Source organism: Globicephala melas, chromosome 1 (assembly GCF_963455315.2).
Source record: "Globicephala melas chromosome 1, mGloMel1.2, whole genome shotgun sequence".
Lineage (NCBI taxonomy): Eukaryota > Metazoa > Chordata > Mammalia > Artiodactyla > Delphinidae > Globicephala > Globicephala melas.
In genome coordinates, this window is record NC_083314.1 from 27,829,534 (window position 1) to 27,850,696 (window position 21,163).

Below are 21,163 nucleotides of genomic sequence, written 5' to 3' on the forward strand. Positions count from 1 at the left end.
TTCTTCAGCCAAAATAATCAGAGGGAAAATAATTTCTTTTAACGTTTCACACTATTAGCAGGCCCTGCTCAGAATCTGTTTACAATATGTACTACTAAAATGACACAGTAAAATTAAAACATAGTTAGAAAAATAATGCTTTTGTCAGGTTGCAAAAGCTGATACTTACCAAAGGGGACAATTTTCGTCTTCTTGGAGATACCTCACTTTCCTTAGTTGCTTGTTGGCATAGCAAAGCTTTGAGTTGATTAACTATGGAGCAAAAGCGATGGGTTTATTCACCTTATTTTAGATCCATGGTTTATTATCACCCATCTATCCATCCATCAATCTAACAAATATTGTTTAAATATGTATTATGCACCACAAAATGTGCTACTGACTGGGGACACAAAGACAAACAAGAAAACCTCTACCACTTAAGAGCTAAGAATCTTGCTTGTGAGCAAGAGGGATATAACTAACAGATATAAAACTATATAATAAGTTCTAGGTAGACCTAGAGCTATGCATAGTGCTATGAAGAGGAAGCACATAATTGTTTTCACAGAGAAGACAATACGGTGAAGGATAAACAGGAGATTACTGAGCAGAAAAGGGTGAGAAAAAATCCAGTTAGAATGCGTGGCTCATGCAAAGCACGGAAGCACGGCCATAGGTTGGTATGATTAGACCATGGCTTGAAAGATGGACAGTTGAAAGGAAAACAGAAAAATGAGGCTAAAGAGGCAGCTTGGATTCATCATAAGGAAATACTGCTACGACATCCTATAGGCATTGCGAAGTCAAAGAAAAAAAAATAAGCAAGGGAATTAGATTAGCTGATTTGTGTTTCTCGACTAAAATCCTAGCAGTAAAGGATAGACTGGAGTCATTATTGTACAGAGTTTAAAGAATTCACTGTGTGTCATTCAGGTCAGGACTGATGTTCACACTCACCAGCATGGCTGTGTTGCAGTTTATGCCAGGCATTCCCAGCATCCTCATTTCCTACACTGATACTAAAAGAAGGATCCATTACGTCTTCTCCAATAGTGACATCACCTTCTCTCAGGGCACATTTCAATTGGTGAATGCTTCTACTGGCACGTTCTGTAACAACATGATGAAAATCAGGGCCAGTGAAATCTGGGCGACCAAAGGTACACTGACTCAAGAAGACAATTTCTAAAGGAAAAGCAATCATTTCTGATTTCATGGGGAAAAAAGCATAGTTTTGTTTCTAGCTTGCTGAAGAACATGCCAGAGGAAGTACGAGATTAAGTTCATGGGTTAGAAGTTAGACTTGATGATCTTTAAGGTCTCTGACACCTCAGTGATTGATATTCACTATATATAGCTCTATAGCTGAGGAGGACTGAATGGGAGAGCTTCTCCCCCCTCCACTCCTCCAAACAACAGCCTCACAGGGAAAGCACTATCCTAACCCCTCAATGCCTAAGACTCCCCTACCCCTTCTGGAGAGGGGTGGGTGGGCAAAACTGGCAAAAGGGACACCACCACACCAAGTTCCTGCCCAAGGAGGCCTCCTTGTCCCTGTAGGCCAGATGTCCCTCTAGCAGCAAGAGACATATGACTACCTGGCCTAGTTTTGATCAAGATTTGAACAGCTGACGTGCTTATAGCGGCAGCCTCTCTAGTATAGTCGTACTTACGTACTGCTGGCTGACTACATCTTACATGGAAATTCTTGGTTAGTGTACCTGACTACCCCTAGAATTGAAGCTTAAACTCACTAGCACATACTTAACATAAATAGTCTAAAATGAAGTATTTTAAGGTACATTATTCTAGTAGTTCATCTCTAAAAATAGCCCCCAAAGGACCCAGCCTCACATCCTTGCCCTCTCCCAGGTTGAAACTCAGTGGGCCTGTAACCTGCACTAACCAAGAGAATGCAATGGAAGGCACACCACGCCAGACCAGTCACATCTTTAAAACATCTGGTAGCTTCTGCTTCTACCTTCTCGGAACTCTGGTTTTTGTAAACCCCAAGCCAAACAAAGTAGGAAGTCTGGCTACCTTGCTGGAGAGATTGTGAAGAGGCCATGTGGAAAGGAAAGCCCCTGAGACCACCACAGGGAGAAGGAGAGAAGCCCAGCCCCACTAACAGCCCGGTGGTCTCCTGATGACTCCAGCGCCAGAGGCCATCCACCTACAATGGCATGAAAGAGACCCGAAAACTGCCCAGCTTGAGTCCAATTAACCCACAGATCTGTGAGAGATACTACAAATGCTTTTCTTTGTTGCTTTCTGCATCAAGCTTTAGAGTGTCTTGTTAAGCAGCAATAGATAACTGAAATAATAATTCTGTGAAATATTTACCCAAAAACATCTTCAGCAAAGGATCGAAGTCTTACATTAATAACAGAACTATACTAATATAGTAATATTATACTGTACTATATGTTAATACTATACTATAATAATATACTAATGACACTGGTGATGACATTACTAATAATTCTACCCCATTTTATGGATATTTTACATGTATGACAACTGGAGAACCAGGCAATCAATTGGTAATTTCATTAATTAAAGTCCAGTTACTTCTTCAGGTTTAAACTTGTTATTTCTGCTAATCTCTTATGATTAAATTCCCCAGTTCCAATCTAGAAAACATTAACTATAACAAAAAAATGTTCCTTGTACATTAGAGCTGAAACCCAGATTTCACTCATCATTTTCAAATTTTGACATCTGTATTTGAAAGTTATTTTTAATTCATAAATTTACCAAATATTTACATATATCTAACATAGAAATTTATGTTAGAAAAAGATGAATTCCTATGCAAGTTCATGTATAGCTATTATCTATTTCATATGGATTCTATCTAAATAATTCTTAAGATTTTCAGAGGAGATCTTTTTTTTGCGGTACGCGGGCCTCTCACTGCTGTGGCCTCTCCCGCTGCGGTGCACAAGCTCCGAACGCGCAGGCTCAGCGGCCATGGCTCACGGGCCCAGCTGCTCCGCGGCATATGGGATCTTCCCGGACCAGGGCATGAACCCGTGACCCCTGCATCGGCAGGCAGACTCTCAACCACTGCGCCACCAGGGAAGCCCAGAGGAGATCTTTTTCTAAGTAAAAACTTTCTCTAATTCAGAGCAACACATAACAATGATGCCAATGAAGTGAACACATAACAATGATGCCAATGAAGTTCTCTCTTTCTTCTGACCAAGGCCCTTCCTTGACAATTATATCTATTTCGTCTTGTGTACTCAGGAGAAAAAGCTCCTATTCCTTGTTACCTACATGGGAACCCTAAAAAAGCTATAAAACAGCTATCTTTTCATTACCAATCATGGATGGAAATATATTTATAAACATATATTCTACAGGACCTTGAAACATAGATTATACTTCCTCCAAGCTCATTAATTTAAGTTTGAAACCAGAAAAAAATAACCATAACTTAATAGAAAAAAAATATTCTCTATCTTACAAAATCTCTAATATAGGTTCTCTGCTTACAGCAACTCATTTTCTACCTTGATTAAACTAAAGAAAGCAGGTCTTTTAGGTCAGGGTTCAACAGTGAAATTCTACTACTAACTACACAAGAGACCCAGGGAATTTACCACTACAATTTTCTCCACGTCAATCCTGTTTCCACGCAGACCTTTCTCTGACTGGAATTTGGAATTGATAACTAACCAAGCCTGGTCTCCTTTTACTCCTCATGAGTTTAAAAAGTCCAGATAAGATGCATTCCTGGTTTTAGTAAAATGAGAAGCAGCAAAAATAGTTTTTCAATAACTCAGTATTTTCTAAAGAGACTTGTTAAAAAGGAAAATCAAAGTGTTACTTGATAAGCAATTTAGTTCACAGAACATTAGACTTAATGCACTGAAATCTATGAATAAAGCACTTATCCTTACTGCATCCATTAAAAGGAAAGAGAGGGTTTGAATTACACTATAAGTGTGCTCTGTGGAGCCATCAAATGACTTCATCTATAAGACAAAGGATAATTATTTATTTATACCTAATCTGACTAAAAGCTAATAAGTGATATTAGGAAAAGGAAAGGAAATCTGAAAAAAATTGTGTAGTTGTAAATCCTTATAGGTAGACTTCTTTCATTAGCTTACAATGATGGCAGAGCTTTATGAGCGCATTTAATCCCTTTCCTAATATTGTTTAATCTTTTAGAATTTTTAACATTCAAAGACCATGTGTTAAATTGCACTATGAAAATAGTATTATGTGAAATAGTAATATATTGAACTCAACAACCATCCCAAAGAAAAGTGATTACACAAGGTTAGGGGTTTTTTGCAACGAGTGACTTTAGTTGTTAGTATCATAGATGAAGACAAGGAATTTCTAAGAACTGTGTCTTAAAACTAAAACTAAGGAGGTAAGTGATATTTTAAAGTCATTTCAATACTACATTTCTAAACATGCTACATGTTTTTCAAATATATACATACTAACATAATTATACACTGCAACAGACAAACAGAATTAATCCTGAGGAATAACAACACTCAGATCTTTCAAGACAGACAAAACCGCACTTCTCTTCAACTGGAGCCACTGCAACTGAAGGCCCCATAATCCTTATTAAGAACACTGTTCCCCAGATGCAGTTATCTGCTGCTTTCATATAAGGAAACCAGATTAGACAGGAGGTTCCAGTTATGGTTTCCTATCCCACTGTTAATGGGCACAGCTTTATCTGTCTATAAATGAGAGATGGAAAGAATACTCATTTCCTCTTCTCTCCTGAGAGGACAGTAAGACATTTCACAATACATCCTGGTTTCTTCTCTCCAGCACCAACTATGGGCTGAATATAAACTTAATTACATTCTGCTAATTTTGGGGGGTTTTTGTTCTTCTTTCTCTAATGGCTTTAGGTGTAAGGTTAGGCTGTTTATTTGAGATTTTTCTTGTTTCTTGAGGTAGGATTGTATTGCTATAAACTTCCCTCTTAAAACTGCTTTTGCTGCATCCCATAGGTTTTGGGTTGGTTTGGGTTTTGTATTCATTGTCATTTGTTTCTAGGTATTTTTGATTTCCTCTTTGATTTCTTCTAGTAGCGTATTGTTTAGCCTCCATGTGTTTGTATTTTTTACAGTTTTTTTTCCTGTAATTGATATCTAGTCTCATAGCGTTGTGGTTGCAAAAGATACTTGATATGATTTAAATTTTCTTAAATTTACCAAGGTTTAATTTGTGACCCAAGATATGATCTATCCTGGAGAATGTTCCATGAGCACTTGAGAAGAAAGTACATTCTGTTGTTTTGGATGGAATGTCCTATAAACTACCAATGGCATTTTTCACAGAAGTAGAACAAAAAATTTCACAATTTGTACGGAAACATGAAAGACCCCGAAGAGCCAGAGCAATCTTGAGAAAGAAATACAGAGCTGGAGGAATCAGGCTCCCTGACTTCAGACTATGCTACAAAGCTACAGTAATCAAGACAGTATGGTACTGGCACAAAAACAGAAATATAGATCAACGGAACAGGATAGAAAGCCCAGAGATAAACCCACACACATATAGTCACCTTATTTTTGATAAAGGAGGCAAGAATATACAATGGAGAAAAGACAACCTCTCCAATAAGTGGTGTTGGGCAAACTGGACAGCTACATGTAAAAGAATGAAATTAGAACACTCCCTAACACTGTATACAAAAATAAACTCAAAATGGATTAAAGACCTAAATGCAAGGCCAGACACTATAAAACTCTTAGAGGAAAACATAGGCAGAACACTCTATGACATAAATCACAGCAAGATCCTTTTTGACCCACCTCCTAGAGAAATGGAAATAAAAATAAACAAATGGGACCTAATGAAACCTAAAAGCTTTTGCACAGCAAAGGAAACCATAAACAAGACAAAAAGACAACCCCCAGAATGGGGGAAAATATTTGTAAATGAAGCAACTGACAAAGGATTAATCTCCAAAATATGCAAGCAGCTCATGCAGCTCAATATCAAAAAAACAACCCATCCAAAAATGGGCAGAAGACCTAAATAGGCATTTCTCCAAAGAAGATATACAGATCGCCAACAAACACATGAAAGGATGCTCAACATCACTAGTCATTAGAGAAATGTAAATCAAAACTACAATGAGGTATCACCTCACACTGGTCAGAATGGCCATCATCAAAAAATTTACAAACAATAAATGCTGGAGAGGGTGTGGATAAAAGGGAACCCTCTTGCACTGTTGGTGGGAATGTTAATTGATACAGCCAGTATGGAGAACAGTATGGATGTTCCTTAAAAAACTATAAATAGAACTACCATACGACCCAGCAATCTCACTACTGGGCATATACCCTGAGAAAACCATAATTCAAAAGGAGTCATGTATCACAATGTTCATTGCAGCTCTATTTACAATAGCCAGGACATGGAAGCAAACTAAGTGTCCATCAACAGATGAATGGATAAAGAAGATGTGGCACATATATACAATGGAATATTACTCAGCCACAAAAAGAAACGAAATTGAGTTATTTGTAGTGAGGTGGATGGACCTAGAATCTGTCATACAGAGTGAAGTAAGTCAGAAAGAGAAAAACAAATACTGTATGCTAACACATATATATGGAATCTAAAAAAAAAAAAAAGGTTCTGAAGAACCTAGGGGCAGGACAGGAATAAAGATGCAGATGTAGAGAATGGACTTGAGGACATGGGAGGGAGAAGGGTAAGCTGGGATGAAGTGAGAGAGTGACATGGACATATATACACTACCAAATGTAAAATAGATAGCTAGTGGGAAGCAGCCACATAGCACAGGGAAATCAGCTCAGTGCTTTGTGACCACCTAGAGAGGTGGGATAGGGAGGGTGGGAGGGAGGCGATATGTGGATATATGTATAGCTGATTCACTTTGTTATAAAGCAGAAACTAACACACCATTGTAAAGCAATTATACTCCAATAAAGATGTTAAATAAAAGAGGCATTTTTTTATAACAGAGCTGCATTAAAAAAAAAAAGAACATGTGGCACATATATACAATGGAATATTACTCAGACATAAAAAGGAACAAAATTGAACTATGTGTAGTGAGGTAGATGGACCTAGAGCATGCCATACAAAATGAAGTAAGTCAGAAAGAGAAAAACAAATACCATATGTTAACACATATATGTGGAATCTAAAAAAAAAAAAAAAAAAAAGATTCTGATGAACCTAGGGGCAGGACAGGAATAAAGACACAGACATAGAGAATGGACTTGACATGGGGAGTGGAAAGGGTAAGCTGGGGCAAAGTGAGAGAGTGGCATATATACACTACCAAATGTAAAATAGATAGCTAGTGGCAAGCAGCCGCATAGCACAGGGAGATCAGCTCGGTGCTTTGTGACCACCTAGGGGGGTGGGATAGGGAGGGTGGGAGGGAGACGCAAGAGGGAAGGGATATGGTCATATATGTATACGTATAGCTGATTCACTTTGTTATACAGCAGAAACTAACACAACAATGTAAAGCAATAATACTCTAATAAAGATGTTAGGGAAGAAAAAAAACAGTGGCCAAGGGAAAAAGAGAAGAGGGTTTTTAATTAGAAAAATATGGATTCAGGGGGTGGGTGTGTGGGCAAGATGGACAAAGAGGGTCAAAAGGTACAAATTTCCAGTTATAAAATAAACTATGTCCTGGGATATAATGTGCAGCATGGTGACTATCATTAATAATACTGTGTTGTACATTGTGAAGGGTAAATCTCAAATGTTCTCATCACAAGAAAAGCAATAATTAAAAAATTAAACAATTAAGAATACAAACACAAATACAACCTCTGAGTCCTACAGGATCATATGAACATAAATGTAAGTAAATACTATTTCTGCTGGTCCACTATCCAAATATCAATCAATACAATGAGCACTGAAAAGGTTATTAAGCTGTTGACTGCCGAGAAATTTAAGTCTGTTTTATTCATTTTTGTAATCCAGTTGCTCTAGTTTCTAACTCCTAGCTCAACACTGAGCCTCTCTTCATCAAGATGCTTTTGAACAAAAGGGAAATATGTCCCTGTCTAGGAAGGATCATCACTTATATACATACTGTGCATTACTGATGTCTACATTCTCCATCTGTACTGGGAGATGTGAACAAGAATTATCCTGGTGACAGGGAGGCGGAACCACACCCAGTGAAGTGCTCAGCTGTCTCTGAGAAAACATGCAATGAACCATATCTCCCTAGGCCGAGCATGAGACGAGCCACAGTTCTTAAAGCACACTTAGACCAGGACAGACAAGCAGAAAAATGAAACCATGGCAAGATAAGAGACACATGTGTCTGTCCACACTTGACTGGGCCTCAGGTAGTTCAGAAGATTGTTGTCACTGTTTACTAGGGAACTGACAGGTAGTATGACCAAGATATAAACAGCATAATCCAAAATCAGAGAAAAAGAGCTTTGTAAATGTCAATTATAATAATGAAAGAGATTAAAAGTAGTGTGCAGAAACTACAAAATCTCAAAAAAATACTATCATAAGACTCTAAAAGCTGGAAAATGTGAAAATGGTTGGTGCCAGGAGTGAAAGATAATCCGAACAAGAATGTAAACATCTTAAGAGAGCAGTGTCTAGAAGATCATTAATGATAGATGGATGCTGGCAAATCAAGATTGACAACATGCATTATGAGGGATACACCTGGTATTTTTTTGGCACCAACTGAGAGGACTTATGCACCTGTCACTTTCCTGATAAAGAAGTAATCCTAGCCAGACTGGCAGAACTTAGGTAAAATTATCAGCCAATACAATCTGTACCCTTAATAGTAATTATTCTCAAGTATGATTCTCACAAAGTAAATGTTATGAGCAATGCCTTGCTACTTCTAGATCATGGTTCTCAATCTTAGCACTATTGAAATTTGGACCTGATAATTCTTGACTGTAAGGTGATGTGTTGTGTTTGTATAGCAGTGTCCCTGGCCTCTACCCACTAGATGCCAGTAGACTCCTCCCTGCCAGTTGTGACAACCAAAACTGCCTCTGGACATTACCAGATGTTTCCTGGATGGAAAAAAAGTCACCCTGGTTGATAACTGCTGGTTTAGATTAATAAAACAAGATAGCCCCTGTTCGGTTTTAAGGAGAGACTTCCCACATTGCTACATTGTAACTACAGGCACCTCCTAATGAAAAGTGGTCAGGATAGTGAGCCATCCTGCCACTGTGGTAGGCAGTGCACAACCCATGGCAATCACTACCATGAGGCAGTTCTGATCCAGGTATCTGGAGTTGTTATATCTACCGTAATTAAAAACTTGAAATTCATATTTAGTTTCATTTTGTTTCCAGGCCTAATACATGAAGCAATAGTTGTACTCTAAGGCCATATTTCAGAGCTACTTTAGGTGATCATTCCTTTAAATATTCCAGTGGGCTTTGATGAAGCTCTCCCATAATCAAGGTTGCTTTAGCAAGTACACAAGCGCATGTCAAGGTACTTTCCCTACCTTTTGATCCTCAAAGGAGTATCACTAAGTGAAAAGGTGGAAAACCTTAGCAAAAACTGGTGAAATGATCAGAGTTTAAGTCTTTTAAAAATCCCAAGAGTTAATATAATTATTCTTAGTATCTCAAAAGCTTGAGAACAACTTCATCTCTTTTTTCTGTCCAAACATGGCCAACATGTGAAAATGCCCTTACAATCTCATAACACTGAACCACTGTTTTGGTTCTACATTATTTCAGGATGACTATTTACTTGTAAAACACCCTTTTGGGGCTGCTAAATCCTGTCTTTTGCCTATTTTACCTCATTATTAGTAGGGAAGAAAAAATGGAATTCTACTAGCTTTTTGCTATTCTGGTAGAAGAAATGGTCATAAAAGTTAAAACTACTAAAAGCTATATAAGTATATAAAACAAAAAAGGAATATATGTAATTCAAATTTTATCAGCAAAAAAGTAAACTCAAATGTTTACAAACTTCATTTGCATTACCAATCCTTATTTATTAATAGCCAATAGTTCCATTTCTTTAATTTTTAGAAAAGAGAGATATGTTTCAGTCTGCGCTAAAACACCAAAATAATTTTCTCATTTTATAATAAATGCTTCCAGAGCCTTTATTACGTTGTTGCCTCAATGAGGCTGATAGTTAAACACATAAGCAAACATTAGCTATAGAGAATATGTGTGTGTGCATAAATATATACTATATATGGCAAAGAATATTTTAAAATTTTAGAAAACATTTAAGAAAAGAAAAAAACAAAAAGAAGAAGAAATACAAGTTTGATGAGTAAAACTGAGAAAAAGAGGAACTTTTACTTAAGTAGTTATACACAGGTTTTCTTAAGTCTGCCAAAGGTCCTGATGATATCACTTCTGGTTAATTCAGTGACCAAATTATTGACTAGTAAGATTAACACTGCTTTCCACAGATGTGAGTCCTTCTGTGGAATGAAAAAAACACTTTGTATGAATTGGAAAGATGCTCTATATTTTACTTGTGTACAATTGGCCCATCAATTTTATCTTCAGTTTTATCAAACTAGATCAACTTACAAAGAAAAGGATCACTCCCCCCAATTTTATATTTTCTTCCCATATTCAACCTCTCACTTTCTATGAACCTAGTTCCTTACTCTCATTTGTATATGAAAGAAACAGAACCATTATCATTCATGTGTTCCAATCCAGTGTTGATAGAAGGGACATTACAGATCCAGGGGTCTGAGGTAGTGCCTGAAGGCGAACCAAGCTCTCATGTGTTTTGCTTGACCCACACAGTATAGGACAAAGGGAAAAGAATAAGAGAAAGTGAAGTGAAAAAAGAGGGAGGGAGCAAGAAAGTACCTGGAATGTTTTTAGAAAAAGCATAAAATGCCCAGTTTGGCCAGAGCCTCACCATTCCCTAGTGTCTTCCACTGACTCCACCACATATTTTGTCATCTGCTTGACTCCTAAAGGCAATAATTCTCCACCTAGTCCAAACTTTTCATATTCCAGATGAGGAAACAAGAATCCAAGAACAGTTTATTAACTTGCCTAAGGTAACATAGATGGTTATTAGAAAAGCAACAGTAAGAGTTGTAACTTGGATCCTAGTTCCACATTCTCTTCTTTGAATCTATCATACTCTTCCACAAATTCAATCTAGAGCCTAAAACACCAAAATGTTGAAAGAAAAAGGAGGAATCAGCATATAAAATGTATATAGAAAGTAAATGATGTATTCCTGTCTCAGTATAAGTTTGTTCCATTTCTTTATGCCCACCCAATCAAAGGTGGCCAGGAAGTTGAAGAATAGGTGAGTCATGTATACAGGTATAAAACTGTATCCATAGCTAACACTGCAGAAATAGACAAAACGTGATTCAGTTATTAAGGCTGGGACACTGAATTTCTAACAAGTTCTCTCCTTCTTTCTAACATCATATCCCTACATTCAAGTGTACAAAATTGAAAACAGCCTGAATTTCCTGTTATTCTGGTTTTCCTGACCCTTTCTTGGCTATAAATTAGTTTATTTTATACCTCATGACCTTGCACTATGATGTGTTGAATTTAAATTAGAGGAGGGGTACTTGCTATTCTGCCCAGTTATCAATATAATTCTGTGCGTCTTGAATTTTAGATGCCGAAAGAGTGAATGAACACCTAACCATATTGCCAGAAGAACTTCCAAGTCACTTCTGGTTCTAGATTAAACTCTGTGACTCCCAGGATACCTGGTATGCCCACTTTATACCACATTGAAAACTTTCAGATCATCTACTATGTAGGAATAATATTACAGATCTGTGGGGCAATGAAGTTTTCTAGTTTTTCTGCCAGATCTCTTACTTTGAAGAAGTCTTTCAACCACTCCAATTCTTACAGTGGGGGAATAGACAATCCAAAGCAGGAGTTATCCTTAGAGGGTGACTACATCTGAAAGGCGTCAGGGAAAGAATAAGAGGTGAGTGTAGAGCCTGCAGATGGGCTCTCTATTTCCATGGCTGCTCTAGGGTCATCAGGCTCAACGAGAGGCAAGAATTCCTCTTAAGTTTTAAAAGCAAGAAAGCAACATTGACTCTGCTTTTCACATCAGAACTTCAAATTCTTCATATACTATAATAGTACCAAAAATTGTGTTTAAAGTAAAGAAATGAGGAAAAGCTATAAAAAAAATGAGAGACTATCATGGGAAAATTATAAAAGCATTTTGCATTTTAATATGCCCACTTCCTTGCTAAATACAACTGAAAGAATTAGTAATGATTACATGTACAGTTATTTAGAAACCAGAGGAATAACTTGTGAGGAAAGACCAAGAATACCTATTACCTCTTCTTTAAGCATGAACTAGACAAGCCATTTTGGGGAAGTAATGGTGGATAGACAAAACCCAAACAAAAGAACTTTAAATTGCATTTTATCTGCCTGCATAGTACCACAATTCTCAAGTTATTAGGCACAAAACGCTTAAAATAATGAAATTTCATATACAAAATAATGCCACCGTACTGTGTTTATTCAGAAACACACATTTTGACGTTAAAGGGAATTATCCTATCTAAGAGTGGTAATTTATATGTGTGAAGTGAAGAACTTCTGATCGTGCTTCATTTCAATATTAGTTCTGTTTTGTTTCCTTCCATAAGCTATTATATAAACTAAATAAACCTGAAAATTAAAATGCTACTTAATAAACAATAAAATAAGTCCTGGAAACCCATGAAAAATTTCAAGTTTCATTTCTTGATTCATTGTTAAAACTATCACTAAAAATTAATAAAAAACAAACTAACTTTTTTCTCTGCTTTATTTGCTCTTGATTATAAATTTTTTCACTACTTTATATTGTTATAACAGTAAATTTTAAATTTATTTTAAAATGAATTATCTTTGAATAAAAACTCTTCACTATAATTACTGAAAGCAGTATCGTGGGTATTAAATATAGTACTATAACATTAGTTTGAAATTAACTACTGCATCAAGTCTAATATTAAATAGCCTCTAATACTTAAGTAAAGATTCAAATTAAGGTTAAAGGAGGAGAAGCACTAGGAGAAACATAATGGAAAACAAGATTTTTTTACCGACCTCAAAAATTAAATGCCACTGGTATTATTGCACACAGTATTTTTCTTGCTTTCAAATGAAAAGTTACAAGTGGTTATTTCTGTATCTAACAGCTCTTGAAACCTCAGGAGGCTGATGAAGGTATTCATTCAGACCAATTATTTTATTCTTGCAGTTTGAATACTGAGAATGTTGACAGTTTGTAACACTGTTGACAGATGGAAACAATAAATAATAACCCTTTCAAAGTCTAGACTCACTAGAAGATAAATTTGCTAATCAAACAATAAATAATAGCCCTTTCAAAATCTAGACTCAGTAGAAGATAAATTTTCTAATCTCCTTGAAAAATCTTCACTTTGCTACAAGTACCAATTATAAATAGCAGCTAACATTTAATGAGTGCTTATGTGCCAAACACTGATCTTTACCCTTCTTTTTTATCATAGTAATCTGTAATTATTTTGTTTATCGTGCTTCACTGCATTAATCCAGAGGCTCCCTGAGGACAGTCACTTTGTCTAGTTCCTTACGGTATCCCCAGCATTTGGTATGTCTAACATATAGTAGGCACTAAATTAATAAATGAGTCAGTGCTTTAAATGCTTTAAATATTTTTTAAGCTGTTGGTCATGGCCTAAATGGTTAAGAAAATGCAAAAGAACAGAAAGTAGGGTGAATTACATCTAGTAGAATAAATATTCTTTAATGAAACTTTTCTTTTAGTCTATATGTCTATGCCCCATACAAAATACATTTCTTATTTATGGCTAAGATTAAAAAAAAAACCTGAAAATCATTGCTTTATGTGAATTATTTTATTTGCTCCTCACAAGAACCCTGCAGACAATATCATAACTTCTACTTTAAAATAAGAGAAATGAGGTTTCTAGATGTTATATATGATGTTCAAGATGATAGAGCTATCTACAAGTATATCACTTCTTCAGCTACTCATAGGGTACTCATAGGGTACTATAGTAATAAAATCTGAATTAATTAAGTTTCAGTAATAGTTAATTGTAATATAATAAAGAAAAACATAGGCTTTTAAGGCAGACAAGTCTGACTGAATTTAATACCTGGCTCTGCCACTAACTAGCTATGTTGGCTTTGGCCTAACTTAACCTCTTTGCACCTCTATTTCCCCATGTCTAGAAGAGGGACATTCATAAGATTGTAAGTTTTAAGTGATTTAATGTATGTAAATAGCCTAGACCACTAAATAGAAGCTGTTGTGATTAAAATAATTATTAGTGGGTTTTTTTCCTGGTCCAATAAATCACATTCAATCCACTACACCATAATTTGAATGTGTAAAAAGAGCGCATCAGGAATTTATTGGATTATAAAGAGAAGTATGGGAACTGGGCAAAACTGGCATTGAGCCGTCCAAGAGTTTCTGCGGGCGCCGGGTAAAAAAGGATGCCCAAGAAAAGATCAGGCAGTTGGTTCAGGTAACTATGGGAATCAAGGGAAACAACGTTGCTTAAACGTAAAAACAAACACAACTATTTAATCTTTCCACAGCAACATCCATCTTCTTCCTCTGCGTTCTGGCTAGGGCCGAACCAAGGTGTTAGGAAACGCCCCTGGTCAGCTCCCGTCCATTAGGCCCTGCTATCAAGGGGCTAGGGCACAGAGGTTCCGAGCAACTCACCCCGGAGACTCCGTTGATACTGCCCCAGAATCTCCTCCAGGGCAGAGTTCTCCGGGGACTTCGCCATGAACACACTCGGGGCCCAGAGATGGGAGTTGCGTGGGGAAGTGTCCAGTGTTCTCCCCTCGGAGTGCAAGACGCCTCAGCCCCCGGAAAGGGCCCACCGACTTCCTGCTGCTGCTGTCACTAGGGAGCACAGAACCCCGTACTGAGCTCTCCAGCCTCTTCCCACCCACGGGCCCTCGTGGTGGACGTCGGAAGTTGTAGTCCACAGTGTCCGGGCTTACAGTGTCGAAGCTCCTAAGAGCACTCCCAATGAAACTACAATTCCCAGAGGGCAACGCGCTCCAAGCTCAAGCTTTGGCGGTTTGGCGGCAAGTTCCGGTTGCCAAGAGACTCCTTGGAGGCTCCGCCCATTTCTGTAGCCCAGCCAGGCTTAGTCCTGCCTTCAACCCATCCTGCTGTCTGGACCACCTAACTGACAGAAAGGGCTCACTGAAAGCCTTTACTCTTCTAAATTCGCTTATATGCTGTTGATCCTTGAGCCTTCTCAAGAACGCAAATAACAAGCTCAACACCCTTCAGCCGCAACATCTGCCAACACCGCGAAATAAATTCTCAAGAAAAAGAAGCTCTGAATCTCCCAAACACCGTAGATCGTGAAGGCGGCTGACACTACCAATCTTAGCACGCCCAGCGACCCGACCACAGCTTGGAGTTGGCGCACTGCCGGCTGGGAACTGTAGTTCTTGCCCGTTGCGGTCCCAGCTAAAGCCCGGGTCCTCTTCATTGTTGAAGCTGGTCTTTGGTATACGCCTGCGTAGTCGGCAGCTGGAGAGGCCTGTGGGTGAGACCCCCCCCCCCCGCACAACCCCTTTTCATTGTCTGCGCTTGGCGCTTGCGCAGTAGGAGTTCGCTGGGACTGGGCCGGACCAGGGGTAGGGCTGGGCTCCTCGCCCTCTCCCCGGGCGCCTGCGCACTGGGCGGCCGCTCCTTGCCGTTACCGCTATGTGCGGAGCGTGTGCGGAATAACGTTATTGCCCAGCGGCGCCGAGGGGCCGAGAGCTCGACCGCGGCGGCGGCGGCGACGACGACAGGGTGGGGGAGGACGCTTGCGAGAGACTCACGGGACGCGGTGCGCCCCGCCCCCCCGTCCGGTCCCTCTCAGCAGTGAGGGGTAAGTGATGCGCTCCGATGCCGTCGCCTCCGCTTTTCCACATCCTTCTTTTCGGGTTTGCAGCGGGGGCTCGGGCGCGGCCCGCGGCGGGAGGGGTTGAGGGCCGGCGGCGAGGGGCGCTTCCCTGAGGCTTCGCGTGCCGCCCCCGCCCCGGACCTGGGACTCGGCGGGGGCACCCCTCCCCCCCACCGCCCCCCAACCCTGCGTCCCCGGGCCCTGCGTCCCGGCTTCCTCTGCAAGTGTCCACGTATTGAGTCGTCTCTGGCTCTCCTGGCTTTGTGCAGCCCCCTCCGCCCCAGCAGTTTGCAGGGGTGCGGGCGGAGCAGCGGAGGGAATGGCTACGCTGCTGCTGGAGAAGGGGTTTTCCCGATCGGAGCAGCTCCCAATGTCGTTTCTTTTTGTGTGGTTGGTTTCGGTTTGGGGTGGTCCGGCGAGGAGCCTTTCGGACGCGGTGGGAGGGCGTGGAAGACGTGGTGTCACGCACCCGCCAGTCGACAGCACCCGCTCAGGCTGTGGCTCTGTAGTAACCCGGGGGAGGAGAGAGTAGCTTCCTGTCGACTTCATTGTCCTGAAATTCAAATGTTGGCTTTGGTATGGGTCCCTTCATTTTATGTAAGGAAAAGAAAAATTAGCAGCTGCCTAACAAGGGGCGGGAAGATGTGGGATTTGTACCCTAAGTCATAGTATCTGTTTTTTTAGTGTTTAGCAGAGTTTTTCTTGGAGAATGTAAGCTCCTGGAAGACAAGGACAGTACCTGTCCAAGCATTGCCAAGGTGATCCATATAAAATTACTAGCTCACGATGAAGAATGGACCAGGAAGGGCCTGACGACGAAGCTGTTTGTGTAGCAGGAAAATGAACCAGCAGAATGTTTTTTCATAGGGTGGGTAACGCATTCACGTGCCTAAGGGAATAGGTTAGGATACATCTTTCCGTTTTGTTTTTTAAGCATTCAAAATCAAACATAGGCCTGGTACATTTCTGTTTCTGAATTTTTTATTCATATTTTTATTCTCTTAATGAAAATTCATCCAGTTGGGAGAAATGTGGTGAAGCAGATAACGTACTTGATTGAAAATGCATCTTTTAAAATGATTTGATTATTAAGCTTACAACCGTTTGCTGGCATTAAAACAAGCAAAAGAGAGATTGAAGCCGGATGGGGAGGAGCAGGTGGAGGAATGATGTGAGAGGAGAAAGTGACATTATGAATACGGTATCCAGATCTTCACTGATATAACCCTAGCTGGGTATGCCGCAATGATTTAGGAATTCAGCTCTGGAAATATTACATTGCAAGTTACAAACCATTTTGTATTTTTCTGCCATTGTTTTTTAAAAAGTAAAACCAGTGCTGCTTTTACTTTTTCCTAACTTTGCAAATATTGTAGAATTTTGGTGTTTTAAAACTGAAGAGTCTAAATGCATTTGACAGAGAAAGAGGAAGACATTAAAACTTGGAAAGTTAACTGACTTGGCTGTCCAAGCCAAACTGCTAATGAAAGGCGGAGTCCAATAAAACCAAGGTCTCTTCTGCAATGTGCTCTTTTCAGCTGTGTCCCCTAGTCCCCCTACCCTGTGAAAATTTATGGAAAGCTTCTCTGCATGCTCTTTGAGTTGTCTGTGACAATCAAGTTCATTGATACCTCATAGTTGTATTAGTCTAGTCTTTTTCTTTTGATGTGAAAGTAATAATTCTAATGAAGTGGAACTATAGTTTTATAAATTAACTTACTGATATAGGAAGAGATGTCTTAACATGGGCTTTTCATAAAAATGGAAACTGTTGGAATTTTTTCCCTACTTATCAGTCACCATATTTTAATAATATTTTCTGCTATTCGGTAGTATTTTATAATATGATCAACTCTATAAACTCTGAAAAATGAAATTGCTACATAACAAGAACCCATGAAGTTCAGTTTTCTTCAATTAATGAATTTTATTATTTTCAACTTAAAAAAGCTTACTTTTTGAGGAAAAAATTCATGTTTAACCTTTTTATTAAAATTGAATTTGTGCTCTTTTATTAAGTTGATTTTGCCATAAAGTGCTTTTTTGTTTTCTTGTACTTTTTATCCCTTAATTCCACATTGTATTTTAATCGACTTTTTTTAATAGATCTTTATTGGAGTATAATTGCTTCACAATACTGTGTTAGTTTCTGTTGTACAACAAAGTGTGAATCAGCCATATGCATACATACATCCCCATATCCCCTCCCTCTTGAGCCTCATTCCCACCCTCCCTATCCCACCTCTGTAGGTCATTGCAAAGCACCAAGCTGATCTCCCTGCGCTATGCTGCTTCTTCCCACCGGCTAACTATTTTACATTCAGTAGTGTATATATGTCGATGCTACTCTCACTTTGCCCCAGCTTTGCCCTCCTGCCCCCACTCCCCCGTGTCCTCAAGTTCATTTTCTATGTCTGCATCTTCATTCCTGCCCTGCCACTAGGTTCATCAGTACCATTTTTTTTTTTTTTTTTTTTTTAGATTCCGTATATATGTGTTAGCATATGGTATTTGTTTTTCTCTTTCTGACTTACTTCACTCTGTATGACAGACTCTAGGTCCGTCCACCTCACTACAAATAACTCAATTTCATTTCTTTTTATGGCAGAGTAATATTACAATGTATATATGTGCCACATCTTCTATATCCATTCATCTGTCGATGGGCATTTAGGTTGGTCCCACATCCTGGCTGTTGTACATAGTGCTGCAGCGAACAGTGTGGTACATGTCTCTTTTTTGTTTGTTTTTAAAATTTATTTATTTTATTTTATTTTTGGCTGTGTTGGGTCTTCATTTCTGTGCGAGGGCTTTCTCTAGTTGCTGCGAGCGGGGGCCACTCTTCATCGCGGTGCGCGGGCCTCTCACTGTCGCGGAGCACATGCTGCAGACACGCAGGCTCAGTAGTTGTGGCTCACGGGCCCAGTTGCTCCATGGCATGTGGGATCTTCCCAGACCAGGGCTCGAACCCGTGTCCCCTGCATTGGCAGGCAGATTCTCAATCACTGCACCACCAGGGAAGCCCACATGTCTCTTTTTGAATTATGGTTTTCTCGGGGTGTATGCCCAGTAATGGGATTGCTGGGTCATATGGTAGTTCTATTTTTAGTTTTTTTTTTTTTTTTGCTGTACGCGGGCCTCTCACTGTCGTGGCCTCTCCCATTGCGGAACACAGGCTCCGGACGCGCAGGCTCAGCGGCCATGGCTCACGGGCCTACCCGCTCCACAGCATGTGGGATCCTCCTGGACCGGGGCACGAACCCGTGTCCCCTGCATCGGCAGGCGGACTCTCAACCACTGCGCCACCAGGGAAGCCCTTTAGTTGTATTTTAATAGACTTTTAAAAAAAGAATTAGTATATTTCTTAAATTTCAATTTACTTAAAAAATAATCTGTAATTCACCATGTGGAATTATATTAAATCAAACTTGAAATGTATTTTACTGTTAAATTTCATGGTGTGCTAAAATTACTTTGTATGGAAGTAAATAACCATCTACATGTTTTCCAACTTTAAAAAAATTAATCATGCGTTATGTCTATTAATGTAAATATCAAGGTGCTTTTAAAAATTCTATGCTTAGGGATTTATTTGTTATAAGTATCAGTTTGTTGTTTCATTTTATCACTTAAAAAACCAAAAAAAACTAGTTTTATTGGGCTTCCCTGGTGACACAGTGGTTGAGAGTCCGCCTGCCGATGCAGGGGACACAGATTTGTGCCCTGGTCCGGGAGGATCCCACATGCCGCGGAGCGGTTGGGCCCGTGAGCCATGGCCGCTGAGCCTGTGCGTCCGGAGCGTGTGCTCCGCAATGGGAGAGGCCACAACAGTGAGAGGCCTGCATACTGCAAAAAACAAACAAACAAACAAAACTAGTTTTATTGTTGCATCTGATATCATTCATCTAGTACTGAATACTGTATCTGTTTGAACTTGTCAACATGTTTTTTATTCAACAAAATTCTGTAGTGATTTGTTTTTTCTTTATCATGAACATTGGGGGGTTAAGCAGTACACTGTTATAATAGATATCTAACAGCATGATATTAAATTGCCAACTAAAATATCTGTATAGTTGTCAATTATTTTGCAAGTATAAGAAAAAAAGGAATTACATACCATACGAAAAATTCTGGTGGGTAGATAATATTGGCTGGAGCATTAAGTGTTGATATGTTTCAGTAAGAAATGGGTTTCATCTAATGGGGAGAAACCTCGGACTATTTTTATTTCATAAACTTTTGTTAATAACCAAGATTTCTAATAGCTACCCTTGGTGAAATGGGTCTTTATTTACTCAGATATTTCTTGAGGGAAGTGCTCACCAATGAGGTAGCCAGTGTGGGCTATCTAAAAGAGTAAGAAAACATCTGTCTGGTAGTAGGCTTGATTAAACTGGATATATAGTCCAGTTTAGTTGAAATGATTATGCAACAGTATAATTTTTTTGCCAAAACGAATGACATAGTTGACATGTACTAAAAGTAAACCCCACTTTTGTGTCAAAGGTAGAAAGGAAATCAACAAAAGCAAGGTTATAAAAATTTCTTTCATCCAGTAGAGATTATGTGAAGCATAGAAGTGGAAATGAATCCTAAGTGTGCATTGCTTAGGTTTGAAAAGCAAAGAACGAGACAGCAGAGAGTAAGTCCTTATTTAAGTATATAAATGGCTAATAAATAATAGAAAATATTATCCTTTGGAACATAATATTTACTGAATAAGTGAGTAATATCTACTGTGTATTAAGCACTTACTAAGTGCCAGACATTGTGTGTGTCTATGCATAATTCATGCAGCAGTTGTGTAAGTAAGGTATTATTTTACACTTAAAGTTGAGAATACTTGAGGTCCAGAGTTAGTGAATAATTTTGCCTCTCTGTCACACATTATTAAGTGGTAAAGCCTATAACTGAACCTTTGTCTTTTTGACTAAAGCCAAAATTCTTTCCACTCATATTTTTCAGTAAGTTATAAAAGGCAACATTTATTCCCTTATAATTCACAAAAGTTTAGAATTAGAGGAGACTTTAGAAATCATCTCAAACAATGTGCTGCTTACTACTAATATCCCTGAGATCTTATTGAGTCCAGCTTTTCCATGAGAAACACTTGCATGAAAAAATGGGCGTAGGATGGTAATTTCGCTTTTGAAAAATGTAATAGAAAGATTTTACTAAACTGAGCTAGTATCTGCTTTACTGTGTAACTTCTTCCATTGGTTGCAGTTCTATCTTTAAGAGTAAGATACAGTAAGGTTTTTCTCAATATAT

The 21,163-nt window shown here is 39.0% G+C and overlaps 2 protein-coding genes across 15 annotated transcripts in view; one reads left to right on the forward strand and one right to left on the reverse strand.

The window, feature by feature from the left end:
* The window catches only part of SDCCAG8 (SHH signaling and ciliogenesis regulator SDCCAG8), a 261,720-nt gene extending 246,848 nt beyond the window's left edge, over positions 1 to 14,872 (reverse strand). For 4 of the 5 annotated variants that reach the window (XR_009565641.1, XM_030868562.2, XM_030868561.2 and 1 more), the window contains exons 1-3: positions 14,698 to 14,872; positions 940 to 1,092; positions 170 to 252 (exon numbers count right to left, since the gene is read on the reverse strand). Coding sequence is in view for 3 of the 5 variants with exons in the window: in XM_030868562.2 (XP_030724422.2) it covers positions 170 to 252; positions 940 to 1,092; positions 14,698 to 14,764 (303 nt within the window). In the remaining 2 variants the exon portion in view is untranslated. The remainder of the gene's footprint in view (positions 1 to 169; positions 253 to 939; positions 1,093 to 14,697) is intronic. The other variant, XM_060306969.2, reaches the window with a different exon arrangement.
* Positions 14,873 to 15,188: 316 nt separating this feature from the next.
* Positions 15,189 to 21,163, forward strand: part of CEP170 (centrosomal protein 170) — a 147,157-nt gene continuing 141,182 nt past the window's right edge. For 8 of the 10 annotated variants that reach the window (XM_030868555.2, XM_030868545.3, XM_030868552.3 and 5 more), the window contains exon 1: positions 15,620 to 15,874. The gene's annotated coding sequence lies outside the window, so the exon portion shown is untranslated. Of the gene's footprint in view, positions 15,545 to 15,619; positions 15,875 to 16,573; positions 16,758 to 21,163 lie in introns of those variants that run through there. The other 2 variants (XM_030868547.3, XM_030868548.3) reach the window with 2 other exon arrangements.